At 45.0% G+C, this 22646-nt stretch overlaps 1 protein-coding gene across 3 annotated transcripts in view; it reads right to left on the reverse strand.

Annotated features, from left to right (window-relative positions):
• Positions 1-332: 332 nt before the first annotated feature.
• RHOJ (ras homolog family member J) overlaps positions 333-22646 on the reverse strand; it is a 53145-nt gene continuing 30831 nt past the window's right edge. The window contains exons 2-5 of one of the 3 annotated variants that reach the window (XM_066551994.1): positions 8474-8532; positions 2955-3116; positions 1779-1874; positions 333-479 (exon numbers count right to left, since the gene is read on the reverse strand). In XM_066551994.1, the coding sequence (XP_066408091.1) occupies positions 333-479; positions 1779-1874; positions 2955-3116; positions 8474-8532 (464 nt within the window). Of the gene's footprint in view, positions 480-1778; positions 1875-2954; positions 3120-8473; positions 8533-22646 lie in introns of all 3 variants that reach the window. The other 2 variants (XM_066551993.1, XM_066551995.1) reach the window with 2 other exon arrangements.

The raw sequence follows: 22646 nt of genomic DNA on the forward strand, positions 1-22646 counted from the left end.
CTTTTGCTGTCTTTAGCTCTTTGTTTTGTCACAAGCCACCTTCACCTTATTCCTAAGGTGGGGAGCCAAGCAGGCATCCTGGTTTCTGTTGGTGCAGTCTGCAGCAGTGGGAACAGGCTGCAAAACAGCTCTGGAGGGTTAGGAAAGCACAGAGACAGGAGTTGGCCAAGGGTGATGCAACTTGGAGGTTTCACAGCATGGAGAGCTCCTATATTTGGATAAGAAGGACCCTTTTCTGGTCATGCTCCCTGTTTCAGTTGTGTGTGACCTTCATTGCCTTTCTAACCTGCTTGGTTTCACTGAACTCAGCTGGCTCTGCTTCCCAGGGGACGTCACACAAGGGTGCAGCACCTGTGGCACTTTGCACAGCGCTTCTTCTTCTTCTTGGGGTGGAAAATGGTCATGATTGCCTCATCAAAGACAGTCTTAAGGCCTTTCTGTGTGAGTGCTGAGCACTCCAGGTAGCACTGGGCTCCGATCTGAAAGAGAGGAGGGAAAATGAGAGTCAGTATCCACTGCTGGGAGACACAGTGTGATGCTGTTCCAGCATCTTTCTGCATTTAGAAAGGAGTCAGACCATTTCTCTGTTTGTATCTGGCTGCCTGTGGGGTGAAGGGACAAGCTCATGTGGTCTTCCTGAGGAATCAGCATCAACATGAGTATCTCACCACATGGGGGTGATTTGATTGCCTGCAGGAATTCCCTGCACAGCCCTCCAGAGAGAGGAGAGCTGCACCCATGTTTGAGGGCTGGACCAGGAGCTTGGCCTCCTGCCTGTGCAGCTGGGAAGGCTTCTGAGGAAATGCTGGGTTGGAGTTGAACCCTTCACACACTTGGCTCTTCTCCCCTGAACTGTCACTCTTGTGTCCTGCCTCCTCCAGTCCCAGGGAGCTGCTACCTGGGGAGGGCTTCCAGCTGGTTTCTGGGAATGGGGAAACATCATTTTGAGATAGGAGTCTCCTGGGTGTGCTGGCATGACACAAACACCCACAGAGGCCTGGGAAAGCAGCCTCAGCTTATTCAGCAACCTTGTGGCTTATTCAGCTTGTTCTGCTCATGGATGCTCTGATTTTGAGGGCCAGGGACAGTTAATAGCACCTGCAGCATATAAGTTGACAAGGCCAGGATCCAGAATCCTGCACCCCAGGGCTTGGGGAGTGATTCTGACCCCCTACATTTCCAGGAGAAATGTACAGTCCCACAGAAACTTTGGGAGCACCTTCTCTGCTGCCTGCAGTGCCATGGATAAGTGGGAATCCAGTTGTCTGTGCTTTTGTAAGGGAAAGGGAGGAGTTTGACAGGAGGTGGCTCGACTGCAGAGAGGGGTTTGCCACATGCATCTCCTGGCAGAGCCCTGAGCAAGAAACACTTGACTTAGATAAAACAGGTAGTAAAATCTGTTTTGATGTCCATTTGCCACCTGCTGCCCTGTGTTCCTCAATGCTTTCCTTAGACCTTGGTCATGGCACCTGCCAGAGATCAGAAGTGTTTGGATCATTCTCTCTGATACATGGTGTGATTTTTGGGATTGTCATGTGCATGCCCAGGAGTTGGACTCATTGACCCTTTTGGGTCCCTTCCCACTCAGGATATTCTATGTTCCAGCTGACACTGCTCAAGCTCAGGGGTCACAAGGTGTGCCTGGGTCCAGCCTGTTTGAACAGAGGCTCCAATCTCTGTCTGGGGCCAAGGGGCCTTGGGGGAGCCTTGAAGGAAGGAAACCCAGAGGAAAGCTGTGATCAGTCAGCCTCATGTGGCATCAGAAGAAGCTGTTTTACCTCCTTTGCCAGCTTCACTCCGTGCTCGTAGGTGAGTGGTTTCTCCTTCATGTAAAGCAGCCGCGCCAAAGTTTTGGGATCATCCCGGAGATCAATCTAGGGCAAAATACACAAAATCTGGGCTGTGATTCTTGAGGCAGAGACTCATGGCTTTACATCAGGGCAGCTGTATCACTCCTCGACTCAGGTGATACTTCAGAAATTAATTGCACATTTACTTACTTTTTTTTTTTTTCCCAGTTTACCATGAATTAGCTCTCCTTTGCAGGTTGTTGGGTGTGGTACAGGAAAGAACCCCACTGGTGGGGGAAGCTCCTGCAACCCTGCACTGCATCACCCAAACCCCACCCTGACAGGCCAGACTGGCACAGCTCAGTCTGGCTTGAAACAAAATCCTTTGTTTCCACGGAAAACATCAAAGTGAAGTATTCTGACATTTAAAAACTGTCCATTTTCAGACTGTGTGATTCAAAGGATAATGCTTTTGTTTTTAAATGGGTGTTTTAGATTATTCCAGTGTAGAAAACAAAGCCAGTGTTTGAATTATTTGCCTTTCCTGTGGCATGAAGACTTTGGTTTTGACCAGCATTTGATTTGTTTCTCTAATTTGACTTAGGTTACTGTCCAGTGCTCTGACATTTTCCATGTGGTTGAATCTCTACCCTCACAGTCTCTATCCACTCTGTGTCTTGGTAATGAACCTATATTTAAGGCATTTTTATTTGATTGACAGATTAATAGATTTTAAGGCCAAAATGAAGGGGTTTGATCATTCAGTCTGACAATCACTGTAACACAAGCAGGATGGTGAGTCACCAGTTGTAATGTTGATACAAAAGCATGAAGGGAGGCTACTTCCTTCCCATGTCATTTGGCTGATTACTCCCATTCTTAAAATTTAGTTTGAAGTTTAGCTTCTACTTCTAGCCACAAACTTTGATTTTTTTTTTCTCCTCATCAGAGACCTGTACGAAAACTTTTCTCTCTATAGGTATTTATGACACATAAATAATTAATATACATTTGAATAAAAAGATGAGATGAGCGTTGCCAGTCTGGACACCTGCACATTGGATTCCTTTCCTAGTCCCTGAAATTTCCTCTAATGGGAAAATCTGGCTGAATTTCCTATGAGTTAAATAGGAAACGTTTCCAGATGCTCAGGAGAGGCTTTACCTGTGTTCCTATGAGGACATAAGGCACGTTGGGCATGCAGACTTTCAGCTCAGGCACCCACTCCTCCTGCACGTTGTGGTAGGAGGCAGGATTCACCACGGAGAAGCAGATCAGGAACACATCTGTGTTGGGGTAGGACAGGGGTCTCAGCTGGTTGTAGTCCTCCTGCCAGGGGACAACAGCAAGAGTGTCACAAGGGGAGGGGATGGCTGCAAGGAGGGCTGTCATGTTGGGTTTGATGGAGTGGTCAGCACTGTCCAAACTCATTCACACTTCCCAAGCTCCAGGTGGCTGCTGGAGGAAGGGGGAACCACCCCTCAGAGGACAAGGGTGCTGATTTATCAGCATTTTACCAAAAAGAGCTGAAAGATGTGCCATCTCTGGGAAGTGTTCAAAGTTGGATGGGGCTGTGAGCAAGCTGGTCTAGTGAAAAGTGTCCCTATCCCTGCTGGGGTGGGTGTGTGTGTGTGTGTGTGAAATTGATAATTTTGAAGGTTCCTTCCACCTCAATCATCCTGTGATTGTGTGAACAAGTCTTGTTTGTGTTATCTGTGGTGATGGTGGTGCAGAAGGTGATGCTGAACAGTCCTGCACAGTGCACAGCAGTGTGCCAGCCAGCAGAAGATGTCCTGAAATCAGAAAGCAGATAAAATCCAGCCTGCAGTACCTGGGTACTCACTGTGGGTGATTTAGTGTTTCCACAGGCCATGGATGATGGAAGGAGATGTTTTCTCCATAGTGGTGAAGAGGGTGAATTTTCAGACACTTGAATCACAGCTGTGCTATGTCATGAGCTGGCTTTGATAGCTGAGTTTCAGGGAAGAATTTAGGTCTGTTTTCAGGCTTGAGAAGCTGAGAGCAAGCAGAGGTTTTGCAAGCAATGTGAAAGGGATAGCCTGGCTCTTTCTGACAGTGGGAGCATTTGTAGCTGTGTCTGGTGGGTACTGTTCAATGAAACCTCCTAAAAAACTTCAGTGCAATGAAACAGATGCTTTTTAGAGAGGATACATCTGCTCCAAAGGCTTTTTTAGGGGTTTCAGAATTAACAAAAGGGAAAGGAACACAAAGTTGGAGTGTGGGAAACAATAATACATGCTGCTGTCAAGCCTGACTGCAATGTAGATCTGCAGTTTATGGTTTCTGCATTCTGGACAAGTCTCAAATCTCTGCAGTCTGGTTGCTTTTGGTTATAACTGTGTGAAAACTCATCTGGTGTGATTTGCTTTGCAGATACAGACTAGTTAATAACAGAAAATAAAGTTAATAAAAAAGGGAAAAAAGACACCTGGATGCTGCTTCTCAGACTCGAGAACATTTATTTTAGGCAGGGAAAACCCACATTAGGGGCAGGAACAATGCAGGCTGCTGCCTGTCCTGCAGGAGAAGGTGATGCAGGACTGGATCAGTGTGTGTCAGAATAGATGATGTTTTAGTGCAGCCTTACTTCTGCCTTGCTTTGATTGGGTCAGCTAATGAGAGGACTTAATTGTGAGACTGGCAAATCACCTTTCTGAAGTCTCTTTTTCACTGACTATACAGTAATAAATTGACCCAGACTCCTTCTGGATCAACTCTACTTTCCAAAATATACCAATGAATTACTCAAAACCAGTTTGCACCAACTGTTTCTAAAAAAATCCTCAAAAGTTTAATTATTTATTCTGAAAGGAAGCATGAGCCCAAATTTAGCTCTGTGTCAGGAAAGAAAAGTTTAAAAAAGCATCCTGAAACACAAACAAAATGTTTTGTTTTGTCTAACTGGATGTTTATTGTCCTAAACCCACTTTGACAGGAAGAATAAATTCTCATTTACTACCACCAGCCCTCACAGCCACAGTATTTGGGGTAAAACCAGAGTATTTTTCAAGTGGCATAACTGTGTCTTTACAGTGGCACAGAAAGATCTGAAGAAGGATTTACAGGAGGAGGTGTTTGGATGTATCACCTCCCAAGAAAGTGTATTAGGAATTGAAGTGGATTCAAGGAATTGCAGGAAAAAAAAAGCCAAAACCCCTCAGAGATGCTTGTGGGGTTTGTGGGGTTTGTGCACCAGTGATGCAGCTCATGAAGAAGCAAAGTCAGTGACAGGAGATTTATCCAAGGCTCTGGAGGTGGCAGCCAGCTCCCAGCAGAGGTTAATAGAGACGAAGTGGATGCCAAGCTGATGGCATCAGAGGAGAAATTGCATTGTAGAGACAGTTTAATGTGGATGCTGTGGGTTAGGAAAGCCTGGCCTGATTATGGGACATTGTTTGAAGCCAGAACATTAAACCTGAGGTTGATTGTGGCGCAGCCACCGCGGGCTGATACCGGCAAAGAGCTTTCCTGTGCTTTTGGTTTAGCTCCTGAACCAGCCACGTGGTGGCAGCAAGCCTCAAGGAATCCTCATCTAGGAGTTTTGGGAAGAAATTGGCTAAATATAGCCATTTTCAATATTCCAGACGTGCATATTTAGAGGGGCTGGGACTTACTGTACCATTAAAACTACAGATTAAAACCATGAGTGCTCTGCTTGGCTGTGACAGCTCCAGGAGCCTGCATTTAATTTCATTTTCCTTGTTCCTTCCGAGTCCCTAGAAGACCCTTTTTCAGGAAGAGCATTCCTGATTTGAGCTATCAGCACAGAGCATTATGTAAGTTGTAAGCAGGGACAGCCATGCATCTCATAGCCGAGGCCTCACCTCCCATCAGGGCACATGGGATTTTTCACAGACAGGTTAAAATACAAACATCATCGATAAGAGTTGATCTGGGCTCCTGTACACGAACAGGATCCTCCAGACCACATCAGACAAGGACCCCTTCTCTGTACCTGCTCTCCAGGAGAAGGCCTGATAGCTTTGCAACAAATAAAATAAAAATAAAATAAAATAAAATAAAATAAAACCTTGCCATGGACCTTTAGGAAAGACAGCCCTACTGGGTAATTTCTCCTTCAGAGATGGTCAATCTCACAAATAATGTAAAAAAGGGACTGAAGGTTTCCATGGGTATGGGGCCCATGCAGGGAGGGGTGCTGTAGCAAGTGACAGTAATGTTTGGGAAGAGACTCGAGTCCTTGTGGGCTTGAGCTGTGGCTGATCAACAATTTATTTTTATTAATTTATTTATTTTCCCAGCTCATGCTTGCATCGTGCTGCCTGCTATTTAGGGAGCTCGAGGCTTCCCAGTTAACATTGCCTGGCCACTGGTTTGGTCTGGAAATGCCAGTGCCAGACCTGGCCCTGCTGAGTTATTTGCCTGTGACTTGTCAGAGCCAAGATCAGTTGGTGCTCCTCCCTCCCCTCCACCTTGGCCATCAGCTCAACAGTGTTTGGGCCCCAAAAATGCAGCAGAATTGGCTTTTTTTTTGTTTTTATGTTGTTGCTGTGCTGATCTCTTGTACACTCTGCTAAAGCATTTTGCACCTGAGTCCAGCCCAGCAAAAAGACCACAGTTTTTCCTCCTAGGACCATTTGTGCCAGGGATAGAGAAAGCCAGATACCTCAAATCTGGGGTCTCTGCCAGCTCTCCCTTCAGGCTGACAGAGGGTCCTGCTGCAGGAGTACATTTTTCAATTGTTATTTCATTAGCATATGTTTTATAGCATCACAGTGTCAAGGGCTATTTCTGGCTATGATTTCACACTGATGATGCCTTTGGAAAGCCACACAGCCCAAGGAGAAGGAGGGAGGAAACAACCCAGATGATCTGTTGTTATAACTGGAGCATGTGGGAAGCATCATCCCTCCAGCCTCCACGGGGACAATCCAGTCATCAAGGGCTGATTCACACTCTGGGCTCTGCCTGGAGAGCCACGTCCTCTGGAGCAGGGTCTGGAAGGGACCTGGGCTTGGTGAGCTACAGAAAGGGTTTGGAGGCAGGTGGTGAACTGTCTAGTTTGAAGCAAAATGCTGAAGAATGGATGGAGGGGTGAGGCTTGTCAAAGAGACAGCTGAGTGTTCCTTCTGGCTCAGGAGGACAAATGAGAGGAGGTGTTGCTGCAGAAATGGGTGGCAGGTGGAACTGTCAGCCCTACAAAACAAGTAGGAATATTAAGGCAAGGGGTGAAAACTGACTGGGAACTGAATATAACTCCAGTCTGGCTTGCAAAGGCTTGCAGGGCTGATGGATCATGGCACAGGCTCTGAGCTCAGAGTTTCTGAACACAGAATAAAAGACTGAACAGGATGTGGACATGGGGCAAGGGCTTGGGTCATATTTTGGGATTGGCTTTTGGATCATCAGTTTTCACATGTGGATAGGAAAGATGTGTGGTCTGTAAGGGCCACCAAAGCAGCTAAGACTGGTGCTGCCTACAGAAACATGATAAGAATAAAACTAAAGAAAGTGAAATCCAAAGCATCAAAGCCCCAGTTCTGCTGAGTGCAGGTTTTTCTGGAAGTGACAGTCTGTTCTGGTGTGGGTTTTTTGATCTTTCTGCAGAGTGCTGCAAAGTATGTTCTGCCTGAAGTGGCCTTTTGCAGACAGCAGGGTCTCCTTCTGCACTGTTTGTACCTTTCATAGCAGTCAGTCATGGCCAAAACCAAGAAGAGCTCCTGGTGGAAGCAAAGCCCTGCATCCAGGGCTGCTGGAACCCAGAGGGAGTGAAGCAAGTTCCCAAATCTGCTTTCTCTCCTGCTGTCTTCAGTGTCAGCTGCGACTGGAGGAGCTGGTGGATGTGGGTTACAACATTCCCAGTCTGTGAGGAACCTGGGGCCTCCTCCCTCTGCTCTCAGCAGATGATTTTTTGCAAGGTTTCTGTGCAGGCTATGTCCCTTTCTTTATTTCGTCACTCGCCGGCATTTGGAGTCAGGAGAGGGAAATTTCACCACAAAAAATGTGTTGCTCCCTGTACTTTCCTCTGCCTTTCTGCTGGCAGAGCAAAGCAGTGAGAAATAATTTCTTCTCCTCTCCAGGGGGTGAAATTATTCTGCAAGCTTTGAGTGCAATCACACCATAGCAGAGTGTGGACAGTGGAAACAGCAGAAGAATTCTAAATGCAAGTAAGCATGGGAAACAGACTCTCTAGTAATGGACACCTTGTCCTGGGAGAAGAATGTTGGCATGTTGGGATGGATGGAAATCTGGCTGGGTTACCACTTGGAAAGTAAACAGCTGGTTACTGATAGACTGGTGCTGAATTACACCAGTTTTCTGATCTTGAAAAAGGGAATTATTCTATCTTCAATGCCACCATGTGGTAAAGGGAAGAAAACACTGACTACATAAAGCATGGTATTTGCAGTAGGAGGTGGATATATGGGGGGTTGCACAGCCTCATCAGACTTTACTTTTTTTGATTAGGCAAAACACAATCTTAGGGATGAATGTATCTGTGTGTGTTTTACTGCTGAAACAGAACGAAAACAAAAGGGAGAAGGTCAGCAGTTCAACCATTCCAACTCAAACCTGATTATTATTATTTGTGAAAAAACCCCAGCAAACTCCACAAACATCATGAACAACAAACCCCAGTGTATGATAGTAACAAACAAACCATGGGGAAGGAAAATGATAAATGTTTTGCAGTCCTTTACCTGCCCTGCAGTGTCATAAAGCCCCAGCAAGTGTTGTTGTCCTCCCACAGTCACGGTTACTGGAAGAGAGAAACAAGAAATGTTACTTATGCACAGGCCAGTGGCCTCATTTTGATGTGTTTTAATGCCAAAATGCCAACAGACACATTAGCAGGTGTCCTCCACTGGGCATCCTGAGCCCAGCACATCCATCCAACCCAAACTGAATCACAACAAAAGCAAATCCTTTATGCCAAGATCTCATTTCTGTACAAACAGCCAAGGGTGATGGGCTGCGCACACTGCTGCCATCGGGGTCCAGAGACAGGGGGACATTTGCCTGCCTCTGCAGCCACCAACTGAAAATCCTGGACTTGAAAGCACAGGATTCCTGCCTCCCCACCATGGGCATTGGGGTGGGTTGGTCATGGATCATTGGGAGGGTTTTTTATTATTTTATTTCTTCCAGGCTGTGGAATGATGAACCATTCAGCAGTGGCTGGTGTTTGGTGGGTCTCACTGGAGGGGCAGCTGTCCTGGCCTGTGCCATCACAGGTAAAGTGGCAGTGTTAGTACCTGGGGTGATGTGGTGGATGATTTGAAGGACAGGAATATTTGAATATTGAATGTTTTCAGGGATGTTGACCACATTCTGTGGCAAATGAAGGAAAGCTTAGTTTGTTGATCACATCCAGCATATTTACTCCTTTAGCAGAAATCACGTTGAACTTCATTTTGAGCCCATCGAAAAATTTTGACATTGATAAAAATGCTTTCTCATTGCCTTTGGATGAACCCCATATTAGCTGATTCCTGTAACCAGTGTTATTTCTTATAAAGGATATGATCTGGGTTAATGACATTTAGTTAACCAGTTAATCTGCTTAAATCATTACTACTCAACTGAAAGAAAGGGGGGCAATCCAGTTCCACCCATTAGTCAACAGGAAGCCTTCAAACATTTTTCAGGAAGGTTGCTTAAAATAATTATATTGTTGCAGCATATGGACTATTAATTTTTTTAAACATGAGGACAAGTGGCAGAGCGTAGGAATGAACATAAAGCTTTGTCAGGAATGGGGGAAGAGGCTCAGACTGGTGCCTATCAGGTGATCACAACTTGCAATTAATGAGAGCTGGGAATGAGTAATAGTTATTTTGGACAATAAAAAAAAAGAGGCTTGAAAACATCATGCAGTATCTTGCTGATTTTTTTGTTTGTTTGGTGATAAAATTTGTAGTAGAAAAGCAGCTACAAATTTATGGAATTTAATAGCTCCTGCACTGGGGAACAATGTCCTGTTTGAAATCTCTTGGACTGAAAGTCTCTGCCAGTGTGACTGGACAGGCAGACTGTTCAGCAGCTTTATTTGCTTGCAGAGGCACAGTAGTGTTGTCAGCACATAAAGGGAGCAAACCTGACATCCTGGAAGTACAAAGGCTCAGTGAGGACCAGACTTGCTGATGAGAGCAGGATGGGCTGCACTCACCCACTGCTGGGGCTGCCTTGGGGTGTGCACTGAAGAGGACGTGGAGAAGGGGAGGGAGCTCCCTCTCCTCATCTCAGCTCTGCACTATGCAGCTCCCAGGGAACTCATGGACACTGGCCATGGATGCCCACGGGTGGAAGAGCTTGGGGAAGAAGCACAAGAGTGGGGACATGGGCACCAACACAGACAGGAGACAGTCCAGATGCCCCATCCTCTTCCTCCAACCCTGACTTGAATGAAATAATTTAAAATAATCCTCCCTGGCGCCGTGGCTTTCAGCTTGTGGTGTAGGGAATCCCAGAATGCCCAGCAGAGCTATGAACTGTGTAAGTTACTGGCAACACTCCTGCTTTTCTTAGCTGCCTTCTCAGAAGCAGTGGGGGTTACAGGTGTCAGCACAGCTCACCGGAGGCAGCGGGAAATTTGCCTTTTTTCCCCCCACTTGCAACCTTGGCAAGCCTCCAATCCACCCTTGTGCCAAGAAATGCAGGAGCCAGACCTGCTCTGGAGGTTTTACTCTGCTCAAGGACCAGCTGTGAAGATGTACCCTTCAGCTGAAGGCAATTTTCCAGCTGCAGTGTACAGCTGGCCATGGTGGTGTCTGGGAGGACACAGGGTCTCTAGGGCTGCGAAGAGCAGTTGCACTGTCAGTCCTTGGTGGAATGTGCAGGGAGCCTGCAGAGCTCCTCCAGAGCAGGATGCTCTTAGGACAGCTGTGAGGCACATGGAGATGCAGATTGTGACCCTGTTCACAGGGGTCTTAGGACTTGACAAGGATCTGACTCCATGTTTCAGAAGGCTGATTTATTATTTTATGATATATATTATATTAAAACTATACTAAAAGAATAGAAGAAAGGGTTTCATCAGAAGGCTGGCTAAGAATAGAATAGGAAAGAATGATAACAAAGGCTTGTGACTTGGACTCTCTGTCCAAGCCAGCTGGTTGTGTTTGGCCATTAATTAGAAACATCCAACATGGGCCAATCAAAGATGCACCTGTTGCATTCCACAGCAGCAGATAACAATTGTTTACATTTTGTTCCTGAGGCCTCTCAGCTTCTCAGGAGGAAAAATCCTAAGGAAAGGATTTTTCATAAAAGATGTCAGTGACAGTGCAGATCAGCTTGAATCTGAAGAGCCATGTGCCACCCATCAGTGCTGACAGGGTTATCCAGCTCTGCCTCTCCTGCTGGCTCACCCAGAGCACAGCCAGACTGGGTTGGGTGCTGCTTGCAAAGACGTCTTTAGTGCTTAAAAACCTTAAAAGCTGCACTGAAATTTACTCTGCTGTGAAGCTTTGCTGGCCCATCTCTTTCTTGGTGGCATCTGACTGAGAGAGCTGCACTGGCAAAAAGCCCTGGTGCAGATACAAATTGCTGCTGTGTTCCAGTAATTAATATGGTTTGGAGATAAGCTGTTTGGATAGAGGATCAGTCCACCTCGAGTGTGCTGTGCTCTGCCAGAAGGATTTAACTCCTAGACTCTTATCTGTACTTTGTGGTCCATGAAGTCACGGTGGATGTTTTGCAGCAGGTCTGTGGAGCCACACACTGAGCAGTGATTGATGGCTTGTGCAGTTCAGTTTGGCTCCTGGTCACCTCTGGGAAATGCTGAGGGGGAAGAAAGAGATTGGTGGTGTCCTACCATTACTCTTCCCCCACACAAGGGATAAGAATTGCAAGGGCTCTTGGAAAAATACATCCTGAGTCTACCCAGCTTGCATATCACATTTAATTCTGCTTCTACATCTTGCCCCTTATGCGTCCTGCTGTGAATTTCTGCATGGCACCAGTCCTATATTTTTACTTTTTCTCTCTTTCTTTTTCTCTCTTTCTTTTTCTCTCTTTCTCTTCTTTTTACTTTTCCCCCCTTTTTTTCCCCTCCCTTGCTTTTTCTTTTGCCCATCAAACTTTATATTTTCTTTCTTCTTGTCTATTGTTCTAGCCTGTCTCATCATCAGAGGATATTCTTCCTGCCCATATCACCTCTGAATTTGCAGCTACCACCCCAGCAAAGCTGCCTTGTTGGCTAAAGCTTGAGTGTTGTCTTTGGATTCCTGGCTCTGAATGCAGTGGGGACCAAATGGCTCACACTGGCAAATCAAATGGTCCCCGGCTCTTGAAACAGTGATGTCCAGGTTAATGTATTGGTGCTAAAATTTCCACCACACTTTCAAGCAGGCAAAACAGATGTGAAAATAAATGCCTTTTGCCTGTGAAATAAATGGCTTTTGCCTGTGAAAACTTCATGGTGTTTTTATACCACGAGTTTATCAGTCTGCCTCTGTCAGGCAAAAGTCTGTTCAGAGTATCCACTTGGTGGCTCATATTTATGAGCTGAGATTGCCCTGCTAGATTTGTAGGACTTACTTTTGGCTTTATTTCAGTTTACTCTTACTTACCCTGTTATTATCTTTTCCTGTTCTCTCCGTGGACAGGCCTATGGGAAGCCAATGAGGAATTCCTTCCCAGCCACTGGGGTAATGCAGGCTCCTTTATGGGATTGTGAACTCGACTTTATGAGCAGTCTTGGAGTAACAAGACAAATATGAACTCTCCTTGTCATTTACTGACTGTATTGATGTATTGATTAAGCACTGAAACAACCTGGATTTTAACACTGAGTGCAGTAGAGACTGCAGTAAAATGAGGCTGAATATTTGCACAGTCCTGGCCCTCCTTTCTCTCCAGTCTGGCTTGCACCAGATGATGCAGCAGGGCAGATGTTCCCCTCCCTTCTCTAGGTGGTTTTAACCAAGTGCAGAATGTGTAAAACATTGCTTTAAATGCGATTTCTAGGTCATAAATTAGCTGGGTATTGCTTACTAGAGTTTGAATAACTATTTTGGGTCACTTCCAAGGCTTTGTTGCAGGTCTGTGTGTCTGGGGTTCTAATGAACCTCAACACAGAGCTTGACCACCACAGCAGAAGGACAAGGTGTAGATGGGAATATTGTGTGGGAGGGACCTGGTGTGTGGACCATGAACAAGTCTGAGCTGGGAGCTCTGTTTTTAAATTTGTGCTTAGTTTGTGTTTCTGTTTTCAATTTTCATTGATGTTCTCAACACCCAGATTGCCCCAGATCCACCTGTCAGTGGCCAGTCTTTGCCAAATTCTTCTCCCATTGCACTTTGTTTGGGAACTTTTTGGGACTGAACTGCACCCGTGGAAGAGCCCTTCAGCCAGACAGCAGCAATGTTCACTGCACTGACAGGAATGGGACATAAATTGTCTGCTGAACTCTCAGAACATCTTCAGTTTGATTAATGGAGCAAAGCAACACATAAATCTCTGTATGACACTGAGCTAGGATGCAATATCTCAGCCTCATTTAGCTGTGGCACTGGAGAGTGGATTTGCACATCAGGGGGAATTTTTCCATGCCAGTGAGGAAGTGCTTGCAGAACCCAAAGACTGTGAAACCCCCAGCCAGAATATACACAGGAGCCAAGCAGTGTCTAATGTGACATCAGACAGGAAAAGTCATCTATTTATTCTAGCGCCTTCCTGCCAACAAATTAAGGTCCAGCTACTTCAGAGAAAGAAGCCAGGAGCCTGTGAGCAAGCAGGGATGGTAGCACCTGCCTGGGTGGAAAGGCTTTCTCATGGTTTTGGGCAAATTAGATTGCTTGAAGCCTCAAACTTTCACAAGGGCCATCTTCAGCCCTAGGCAGCAAGCTCAGTATTAACCTGTACATTTGACTGTTCACTATGATTACATGTACCTGGTGCATGTTATTTAACACAGAATAATCAAAAAATGATAAAATGATTTGGGTCAAAGGGACCTTAAAGACAGTGTAGCTCCTAGCCCCCTGCCATGGCAGGGATATCTGGCACTAGACCAGGTTGCTCCATGCCCCATCCAGCCTGACATTGAACACTCCCAGGATGGCCACCAGTACAAGAACAACTGCAGTTCTGGTTGACCTGCTGGCACTAGAAGTGCCCAAATCTGTTTCTTTTTCATCTGGGAAAAAGGATAAAACCAGAACATGGGCAAAAGGACAGATCTTGGTCAGCAAGTTCCTTCTAAGGCACCTTTCAGGGTAATTTCTGTGATGTGAAGTTCCTGATACAGTGAATGTGGTCTGCTCTCCAGCTGCTGATGTCCCTGGGGATACTGACTGTGTGTTTGCTCACTGGGTAATATTTTTCCTTCCTTCCTAAATGCACTTTTGTGAAATCTCTTGTAATGAACTGGGAATTCCCCTCCACTTTACAGATGTCTTCTGCTCTCTGGAGCTTACACCAGACAGGACAGGAGTGTTCTGGTAGGAGTTTGAAGAAGAATGATTTCAAAAGTCTGGTTTATAAATTGTCTTCTTTTTTTACTGCATAGCTCCTAAATAAGGGTCTCTGTGGCTGGAATTTGAGGATCCCTGTCCAGCTAGGCATTGAAACTCAAAAACACCTCAAAGGCATTTAGATCAAAGATATTCAGATCTTTAATTCCCTTTGGTTCCCATAATGGTCAGGCATCTAAGTAACTGAGCTGGAACTACATATCCCAGGCTTTAAGAATTAGGAGCTTTGAATATTCCATCAGAAAACAAAGTGAAGGTGGGCAGTGCATTTTTATAGCACCTTCTAAGTGCCTCACGTACATTTCTGAATCCTGTTTTGGGTAATATTTTTCTTCAGAATATCTTTCTTTGGCTAATTCAGGTGGAGAAAATAAAACCTAGAGATTAGGTTTTACATACAATGCTATGATTTTTTTGGGTCACTGTCTGGGAAACAATTTCTGTTGCTGTGGGCCGCCCTTCAGAAGAGGTTGCACTGCTGCAACTCAAGCTGGGAATGCTCTGGAAACTGCAAATCGAGGCCCTGGGGATGCTACAGTCCATCAGCCACCAAAGGAAGACAGTCAAAAAAAAAAAGAGTAAAAAGACCTTAAGGACAGACATGCAGGCCAATCCATGGCAATCAGCCCAGCTGAGCCCTGTGACTGGTTCCCACTTTAGCCAGAAGCCTCACTTGCAGTGCTGCCCTTGGAAATATCCCTTTTTGCTTTGGCTGAAAGGCAATCCTGCAATATTTTGTACCCAGGGCAGGTAAGAGCTGGTGTTACAGGACCCTTGGCTCAACAAGGGTCTGTGGCTCCAGCCTGGGCCTTTCTTCACTTCCATGCATAAGGGTCATCTCCAGGAGTTGGAGTGATTTGATGCTCAAGGAATGTTCTCCCACTCCCTCCTTCATGACAAACAAGATTTGATTACAGCCAAATCAATGTTCTACCTCAAACTTACCCTGCAGCTTAGCCACATTATTCTAAAAAGCAAATCAAAAGCATGCTATTTTACCCTGTAATTGGCCAAAATACCCCACATTGTAGGTAAATTTTACTAAATGCTTTGAATTGCTCTTGGAATCATCTGCCACCAGTCACACACAGACCTCTGAGAGCCAATGTTTTCCAAAAGAAGGGCTCTGAGTAAACCTCACCATTCCCTGTCACCTCATCAATGGATGAGATCTATGTTCTGCTGAGCAAATACTTCTGCCCATCTGATATTTACAATATCTGAAAAACATTTCCAGTCTGCTCCCTGTGGTGGGAGCACAGAGAGGCCTCCGGGGCTGGGATTCAGCTGATTTCACTCCTGTAGCTCTTGGTCTAATGAGGTGGTGAGGAATTCACTGCTTTGTCTTTAGGCCACAGACATTTAGTGATTCTAAAGCCAGATAGGATTCATAGCATCATTTATTCTGCTCTAAATAGCTTATCTAGTGTCTTCCTACAAGGCATATTTTCTTGTTCTTGAATTATTCTTGCAGCTGTTTTCCAAATATTTTGTTGAGCAGTTGCTGTGACCAGACAGTGTGGTCTAGCAATGGTTTCATTAATGATCTAGCCAGAGGTAACGTGACTTTCCTATTCCTACCTGTCACCCCCCAATGGCTCATCTAAAGCTCTCATTGGTTGATTATCCTCATTATTTAATGAGTCTTGCTGTGCTTTATTCCTTTCTTAAGGCTAAAGTCCAGTCATTCTTGGCTTTTGTATTTGCAAGTCTTTTTATTACATTCTTTTTTCACTCTGTGGCTGAGTGGAAAATCTGGAGACTGTAACTCCAACACCCACTGAAGGCATCTCACAAAAAGGGAGGGGAACAGCCATGCTCCTGCAGTGCTCCCAGAGCATGGAAGTCAACTATAAAGGTTTTTTGGAAGTCAACATTAAAGGCTTTGGGAAGTCTGGGGTTGTCTATGCAGTGACAAGCTTTTTCAAGAGAATGTTTCAGGTCAGAAAAATGATATCCAAACACTTCTCAATGTTCTCTTTCCAGACATCTCCCCACTGCCTCTAGGGACTGCTCTTCACCCGGGGCTCTTCTCTCTAAGGGGCACCACCTCCCCTCTTCCTTGTCCATACAGGTTTGAAGATTCCAGTGGAATCAGTGGGAAAATGCCCAATCCTGACTCCTGCTGCAGCCTCCTTGGGGAAGGAGGCTGGCACCCAGTGACAGTTCCATTGTCCCCTTCTGCAATAATTGCAACAGATTCATGGAGATGGTGCCATCCTAGAGGAGGATTCACAACTTGAGCTGTGTGGTATTTTTGGAACCTGAGAGAAAAAAACAGTGCAGCTCTTCACAGCTGGGTATTTGCCACTCAGAGACAGCAAACAGAGGAGGTGTACCAGTCCACCAATCATTTTTAATCGAGCAGCTCTAATGAAATATTCTAAATCTTTCAAAATGCACTGAGAAGTCAGACTTCAGCACTGGCCAGCATACATGACATGGAACACAAAAGCAGTGGAGGTTGATTAGGAAAATGAAACAGAATGAATTTGGTCCAGAAATGGATGAAAGAGAATGGAAATTCCCAAAGCTTTCAGAACAAGCACGACACTACATCTTGAGCCAGCTTCTGCTCAGTCTGGGACATTACTTATTTATAGGCAGCATGAATGAAGTTGATTTATCGGAATCATCGACCTCATTGTTTGTAAAATCAGCACTGGAGGATTTCCCCTGTATCCCCATGAATTATTGCTGTGCTAATCAATCCTTGAACAAATTCAGCTCCACTGATAGCAGGGTCCAAGGAACCCTGGGGTCTCTGTTTGCAAGAGAACCGTGCCCAGTTTCTCCAGTAACACAGTGTGGAGGGAGCTCTTGGGACCTCAAGGTTGTGCAAAGCCCTGCTGGATGGAAAAGGCAAACATGATTACAGTCCTTGGGGAATTGAAGAGCAATTGACATTGTCTCCAAGAGGGTGTTTTGTTAGATTCCTGTTTGTCTTAAATGGAGGGCTGAGCACTGCCACAGGCTGGGAGGTGCTTCCTGAATGTTTCAGCTCCCTGTGCACCATCAGCTGTCCTCATAGAAGGAAGTTCTGCTCCTGAGTTAGAAACCAATAATAACTGCCAGATAAATGTAGTAAATTTGTGGGAAAATAGGGTCTGATGTGTGAATTTCAATGGTAATCTAATTGAAGGTCTTTTTGCTCTTTATTGAAAGTTACAGATCTAAATCCAGCCAAATGCTAGGCAGACTAACAACTGCAGCATTGAGCAATATAACTAGATAGAACCTGATCATGTTCTCTAAAAAATGTGATTGTTCCTAAACAATGAGGAATACTGGATATTATCTTAATCCTGATGGAGGGGAAATGCCTTTTCTGAGACCATGTGATTGTCTGTGACATTGAGATGAATGAAAGAACAAAATTTTGGCTACAACTGTAATGTAAACCTATTACAAAAGAAAAAAAAGGCAACACATAGATTTTTAAAATACTTTAAGCTCTACTAAGTATTTTTGAAGTTTCCATTACTCTAGCACAATATTTAGGAAAATCAATTTTTTGGAGCTGGGTCTATAACTCAAGTCAATAGCAAACACAGTAAAGCTCTCTGATTATTAATGTGCAACTGATAATTGGAGTACCTTTAACAAGTATAACAAGTATTTTAACAAATTATGCTGACCTGATCTGTAAAAGACCAGATACTACAGCATTTTGAGTTTAACCTAGATAAAGTGAGTCAGGAGTCTTTAATTAAATCTTGAAACCTAGCAGTGAAGGATGTATTTGGAGACTCCTAACAGCGATGCTGAGATCATGGCAAGCAGAGAAAGGAGTAGGAATTTTCCACCAAAGACAAAAAATGGGAATGGAGGGAGAAAAATATAGGAATAAAGGGAGTTTTGGACTATTTTCCTGTCTCTTTTCTGCTGTTCATGTGAGGCAAAAGTCATGCCCCTAACTCAGCTGAGTGCTGGGGAAAAGAATATCCCCAAAGTTATGTCAGGCATCTGGTTATCAAGGGAACATGAGACTTGGTAAATAGCATCAGAATAAATGGGAGATTAGTGGCAAAATGAAAAAAAAAATGCAGTGAAATGTATCCAGGCAATACACAGGGTGTTTCCCAGAGCATGGGAGGACAAGCCTCCCTGTGTGGCTGGGGGGAATCAAGGCAGCTCATCTCTACACTTGCACTGTTCAAAGGTCAGGATAAGGGGATATTTTTCCCTGGAAAGGAGAGGAATGCAGCCTGCAGAGGCACTGCTGCCTCACAGTGCTGGCTCCTTGCTCTAGGTGTCCTTCTAAAGCCTGTGGTGATCTGCTTGGGTCTGGGTTAGATGGCAGTGGGAGCAGACAGTGCTGATGGAAAGGCACAGAAAGTCAGCTCTGCAGTAGGTGGGCTGTCCCCACTGTGGGCTGGACCTTCCAGTGATGGAGTGACTCTGTCCCAGTGACTTACACTGGCAGAAGGCCCTATCAACACTGGCAGAGTACTATGGCACATCCTACCCCCACCAGCTGTGATTCAGGGGGAAAAATGGCTTTTCTGCTTACCAGCATCTTCAATAAAAAGTACAGACACCAAAGCTGGAAAGGAAGAAAAAAATTGCCTGGTATACAAGATGGGGATAAGAGTGTGTTTTCTGTAAGAACCTGATATTAGGGGAAATATGATTTTCAATATAATAGAGGAATGATTTATAATATAATAGAGGGATATAAACCAGGAGGCAACCACAGCTTGGCTGCTATCTGTGCAAAGAGCCTGGGACTCCTCTTCCTCATCCTCGGTGCCAGGTAAGCTGGGCAAGCCTGTCCTGAGCTAGCTGTGGTACCTGAAGCCAGGGTGTGTCTAGTGCCAGGCTGAGGTGTTTTGGGTGCTGTATTTGGGCACAGACCTGCAGGACATGTGTGTGTGTGTGTGTCCCAGGCACTGCCATGAGCACTTGAGCAAGACCTCTGCAGTCAGAGGCACTCCCTGGCTCAGCCAGCACAGCGGTGCCTCGGGCATCATTCCAGAGTTAGGGCAGCATCACTTAAAATAACTTAAAATAGCAACTGATGGCTCTGGGCAGTGGGACTTAAAATAGCATCTGATCCTCTGAGCTGTGAACTGGTGGGGCAGGGGCACGTTTGGCACACTGAACTGAATCAAGCAGGCCCCAGGGTAGTGCTGAGGTCAGTGTGAGAGCTCAGGAGCATCAGGTTTGCCCAAACTCCAGTGCTTCTGCAGCTGGCATTTTGCATGCCATCAGTCCTGTTCTGGGCAGGGGGAGGAATAAATGGTATTTTGTACCCCCTTCCCAACACCAGCCTCTGACACTTTGTCATCTTGTTTAAGTCTGACCTTAATGCTGGTTTTTCCCCATGAGGCGTTGCTTGAGAGGCTTGAAAACAAAATATCTGTTCCTGAGCCTAAGGAGGACCAGGGCAGAAACTCTGCTTTGCACTTCCCAGAAAAAGAATCAGGCCCATTGTCCTTTGCACCAGGAACAAACCTCAGCTGCTATTTGCCCTGCAGCTTGCAGAGATTAGCCAAACATTTGGGCAGCACCTCTAAGCCTGTATGGCTTGAGAAGCAGAAATGTTAAACACTGTGAACAAAAGTCTTGGAAATATTTAAACTTTCTGATAAGAAAATCTGAAGTTAGGAATTATTGTTTTTCTCTTGGCTGCCACAAAGGTTTTAAGTGCTGCTAATGCTTTCTCTACACCCTGCTGAGGATCTTTCCACTCTCCTGTCCAGTGTGGCAGCGCTGCAGACAATGGAGTGATTGTAATGTTGGAAAAGCAACAGATGGAGATGGATGAAATGGTCTTAAACCTCAGTGTGTTTTTGTGTGCCTGTGAAAGGGAGAGGTGAGAGCAAACCTGAGCTCTGGATGCCCTTATCCTTTATTTCAGCATGGTTGCACTCACAAGAAGCAGAGTGTGATATTCCATGATCTCAGGAGGGCAATTTCTAGGGGTGATTTGGTGGCCCTTTCAGCACAGAACTGGGTCTTGCAGGCTCCTCTCAGGAGAGCAAGAGGCTGCAGGTTGGCTGCAGCCCAGGGTGTGCAGAGGAGCTGCTGAAGTGTCTGGTTGAGCTGAGGCCAGAGGATTTTTCATTTGAACAGAAAAAATAAATCCAAATTCCTCTGTAGAGCTGGAGAGGAATTTTCAGCTATAAAATGTGATTTCTACAGAATCTGAAGTTTCCATGGGAAGCTCTCACTTTCGACAGAGGAGTTCAGATGTTTCCACTGGGAGAAATGAGGTGAAATGGTGTGAACCAACTGACCCTGATCTGAACTGCTCCCTCTGTTCCCTCTTAAAAAGACCTGAGCCGGTTTGAGCAAAGCTGTTTCCCTGACAATGACAGTGACTCCTGCACCTGAGCCAGTGACCCTGGATGGGAACAGTGACCCTGGATGGGAACACAGCCCCGAGGTGCCAGGGAGGCACCACAGGCACTGGGACAGCTGGTGGCTTTCTGGGAGACAGAGCTGCAGCCTGGACTGAGAGCAGACACAAATATCCAGATCTGGTCCTCCAGCTGCCGTGGAGTGCTCCACACAGAGGTGAAAACGAGCTTTAACACAGAGTCCAGATTTTTCAGGCTGTTGGAAATGCATTAAACTGCTGGCATGGATAAGCTCAATCCTCACCTTGATTTAAAAGTTTTGAAGTAAAATGGTTGAGTATTTTTCAGCAGATCCATTTACTTACTTCTTTTTTTTTTATTTGCAGGAAGTTTGTTCTTATGAAAATGTTATAATTTCAAACCTTTCATCCACATGTGCAAAGAAAATGAATTCTGAAATGTGTAGCTTTTCCAAGTGACAGGAATTAGTGATGGGTTTCTGCTCTAACCAAAGCTCTTTAAACTTCTAACTCTCATGTTAGGATTAAATAATTTAACTGTTCTGTTAATCATTCCATGCTTGAATACAATTTCTGAATGAAATGTTTTAATTCAGTGGTATTTCCACGAATTTCTTGTACTGCCTGTTAGCTATAACTCCATTTAGGGTGTATTTACTCTTGAAAAGATTTATTAGGTTTAATTCACCTTCTCTGCTGCCTTGTGAACATCAGAGGCAGCTCTGCTGAGCTCAGAGGAGTTACTTTTGCTTGGGAGAAACATCAATCATGTAGCTGCAAAACAAGTGAACTAATTTTGAAACAAGCAGTGTATATTTTCATGCAAATTGCTGTTAAAATGTTATGCATGCAACGGTCACTAGGTGCAGAGAGCAGAAACTTATGAAGAAATTATTATTTTTATAACATTTAATTTTTTGCCTTAGGTGAGAAAGGAACACAGTCAGAAAAATACAAGATAGCAGAAAATAGCTCAATTAAAATCAAAATATTAGCTTATATGAAATTTGGCATCTCTCCAAATTATTTTTTTAGCTGACATAAATATTATTTATTTTATACCTAGCTTTATTTAAAGCTGTGTTTGCTTAAGGACTGACTGAAATACACAGCTCTTAACATTCTGAGAGAGTCTTAAACATCATGCCTGGTAATTTTTCTATTTCCCACTGCTCTCCTGAGAGCCCAACAATTCAGTCCCTCTTGTCTTCTGGAGCTTTAATCTATATTAGAAAACGTTGACACACTTCTTCAGCTACATGAAAGTGCCACTAATGGGGATCCCATCTGACTTCAGAGGAAAAGGACTTTGAAGAAAAATCACAGAAAACTGCAAATAAAAGAGAAATGAATCAAGGTAGAAAATCCACAGCTACTTCCCCCAATTGATTACCAAGTATGATGTGAATTCTGCCTTTGATTTAAGTTGCTGCTTAGCACAGTGAATGGATTTTGAGCAGTGTATTTTACACAATGAGATACATGAAAAGTCTTGTTTTGAAGAGCAACATTGTTCTCCGTTTCTATTTTTGCAGTGGCAACACCTCGGATTATGACTCCATTGTATGAGGCCGGTGCAAACAGGCTGAGAGAGGCCCTGCAGAGCAAGCACCAACAATGGAGGTGGAGAGAGGAAATTTCCTGTTTCACAGTGAGGGAAGCAAGGTGCTCAGAGGGGACGTGGCTCCTCAGGGTGGTGCTGGGCAGCTGGACGACAAAACCCTGAGCCTCAGTCTGTGGCTTCCACTCAATACAGAGATTGGGTTTGAGTCTGTGGCTTCCACTCAATACAGAGATTGGGTTTGAGTCTGTGGCTTCCACTCAATACAGAGATTGGGTTTGAGTCTGTGGCTTCCACTCAATACCGAGATTGGGTTTGGCCATCCTTACAGGCAGCACATGCTGCTGAGTGATCACAGAATCACAGAACCAGCGGGGTTGGAGAAGAGCTCTGGGATGAGTGAGTCCAGCCTGTGACCAAACTGCACGGTGTTAACCAGGCCATGGCACTGAGGGCAGCCTACCTTTACACACCTCCAGGGATGGTGACTCCAACTCCCCCCTGGACA

Source organism: Molothrus aeneus, chromosome 6 (genome assembly GCF_037042795.1).
Source record: "Molothrus aeneus isolate 106 chromosome 6, BPBGC_Maene_1.0, whole genome shotgun sequence".
In the NCBI taxonomy this organism is placed as follows: Eukaryota; Metazoa; Chordata; class Aves; order Passeriformes; family Icteridae; genus Molothrus; species Molothrus aeneus.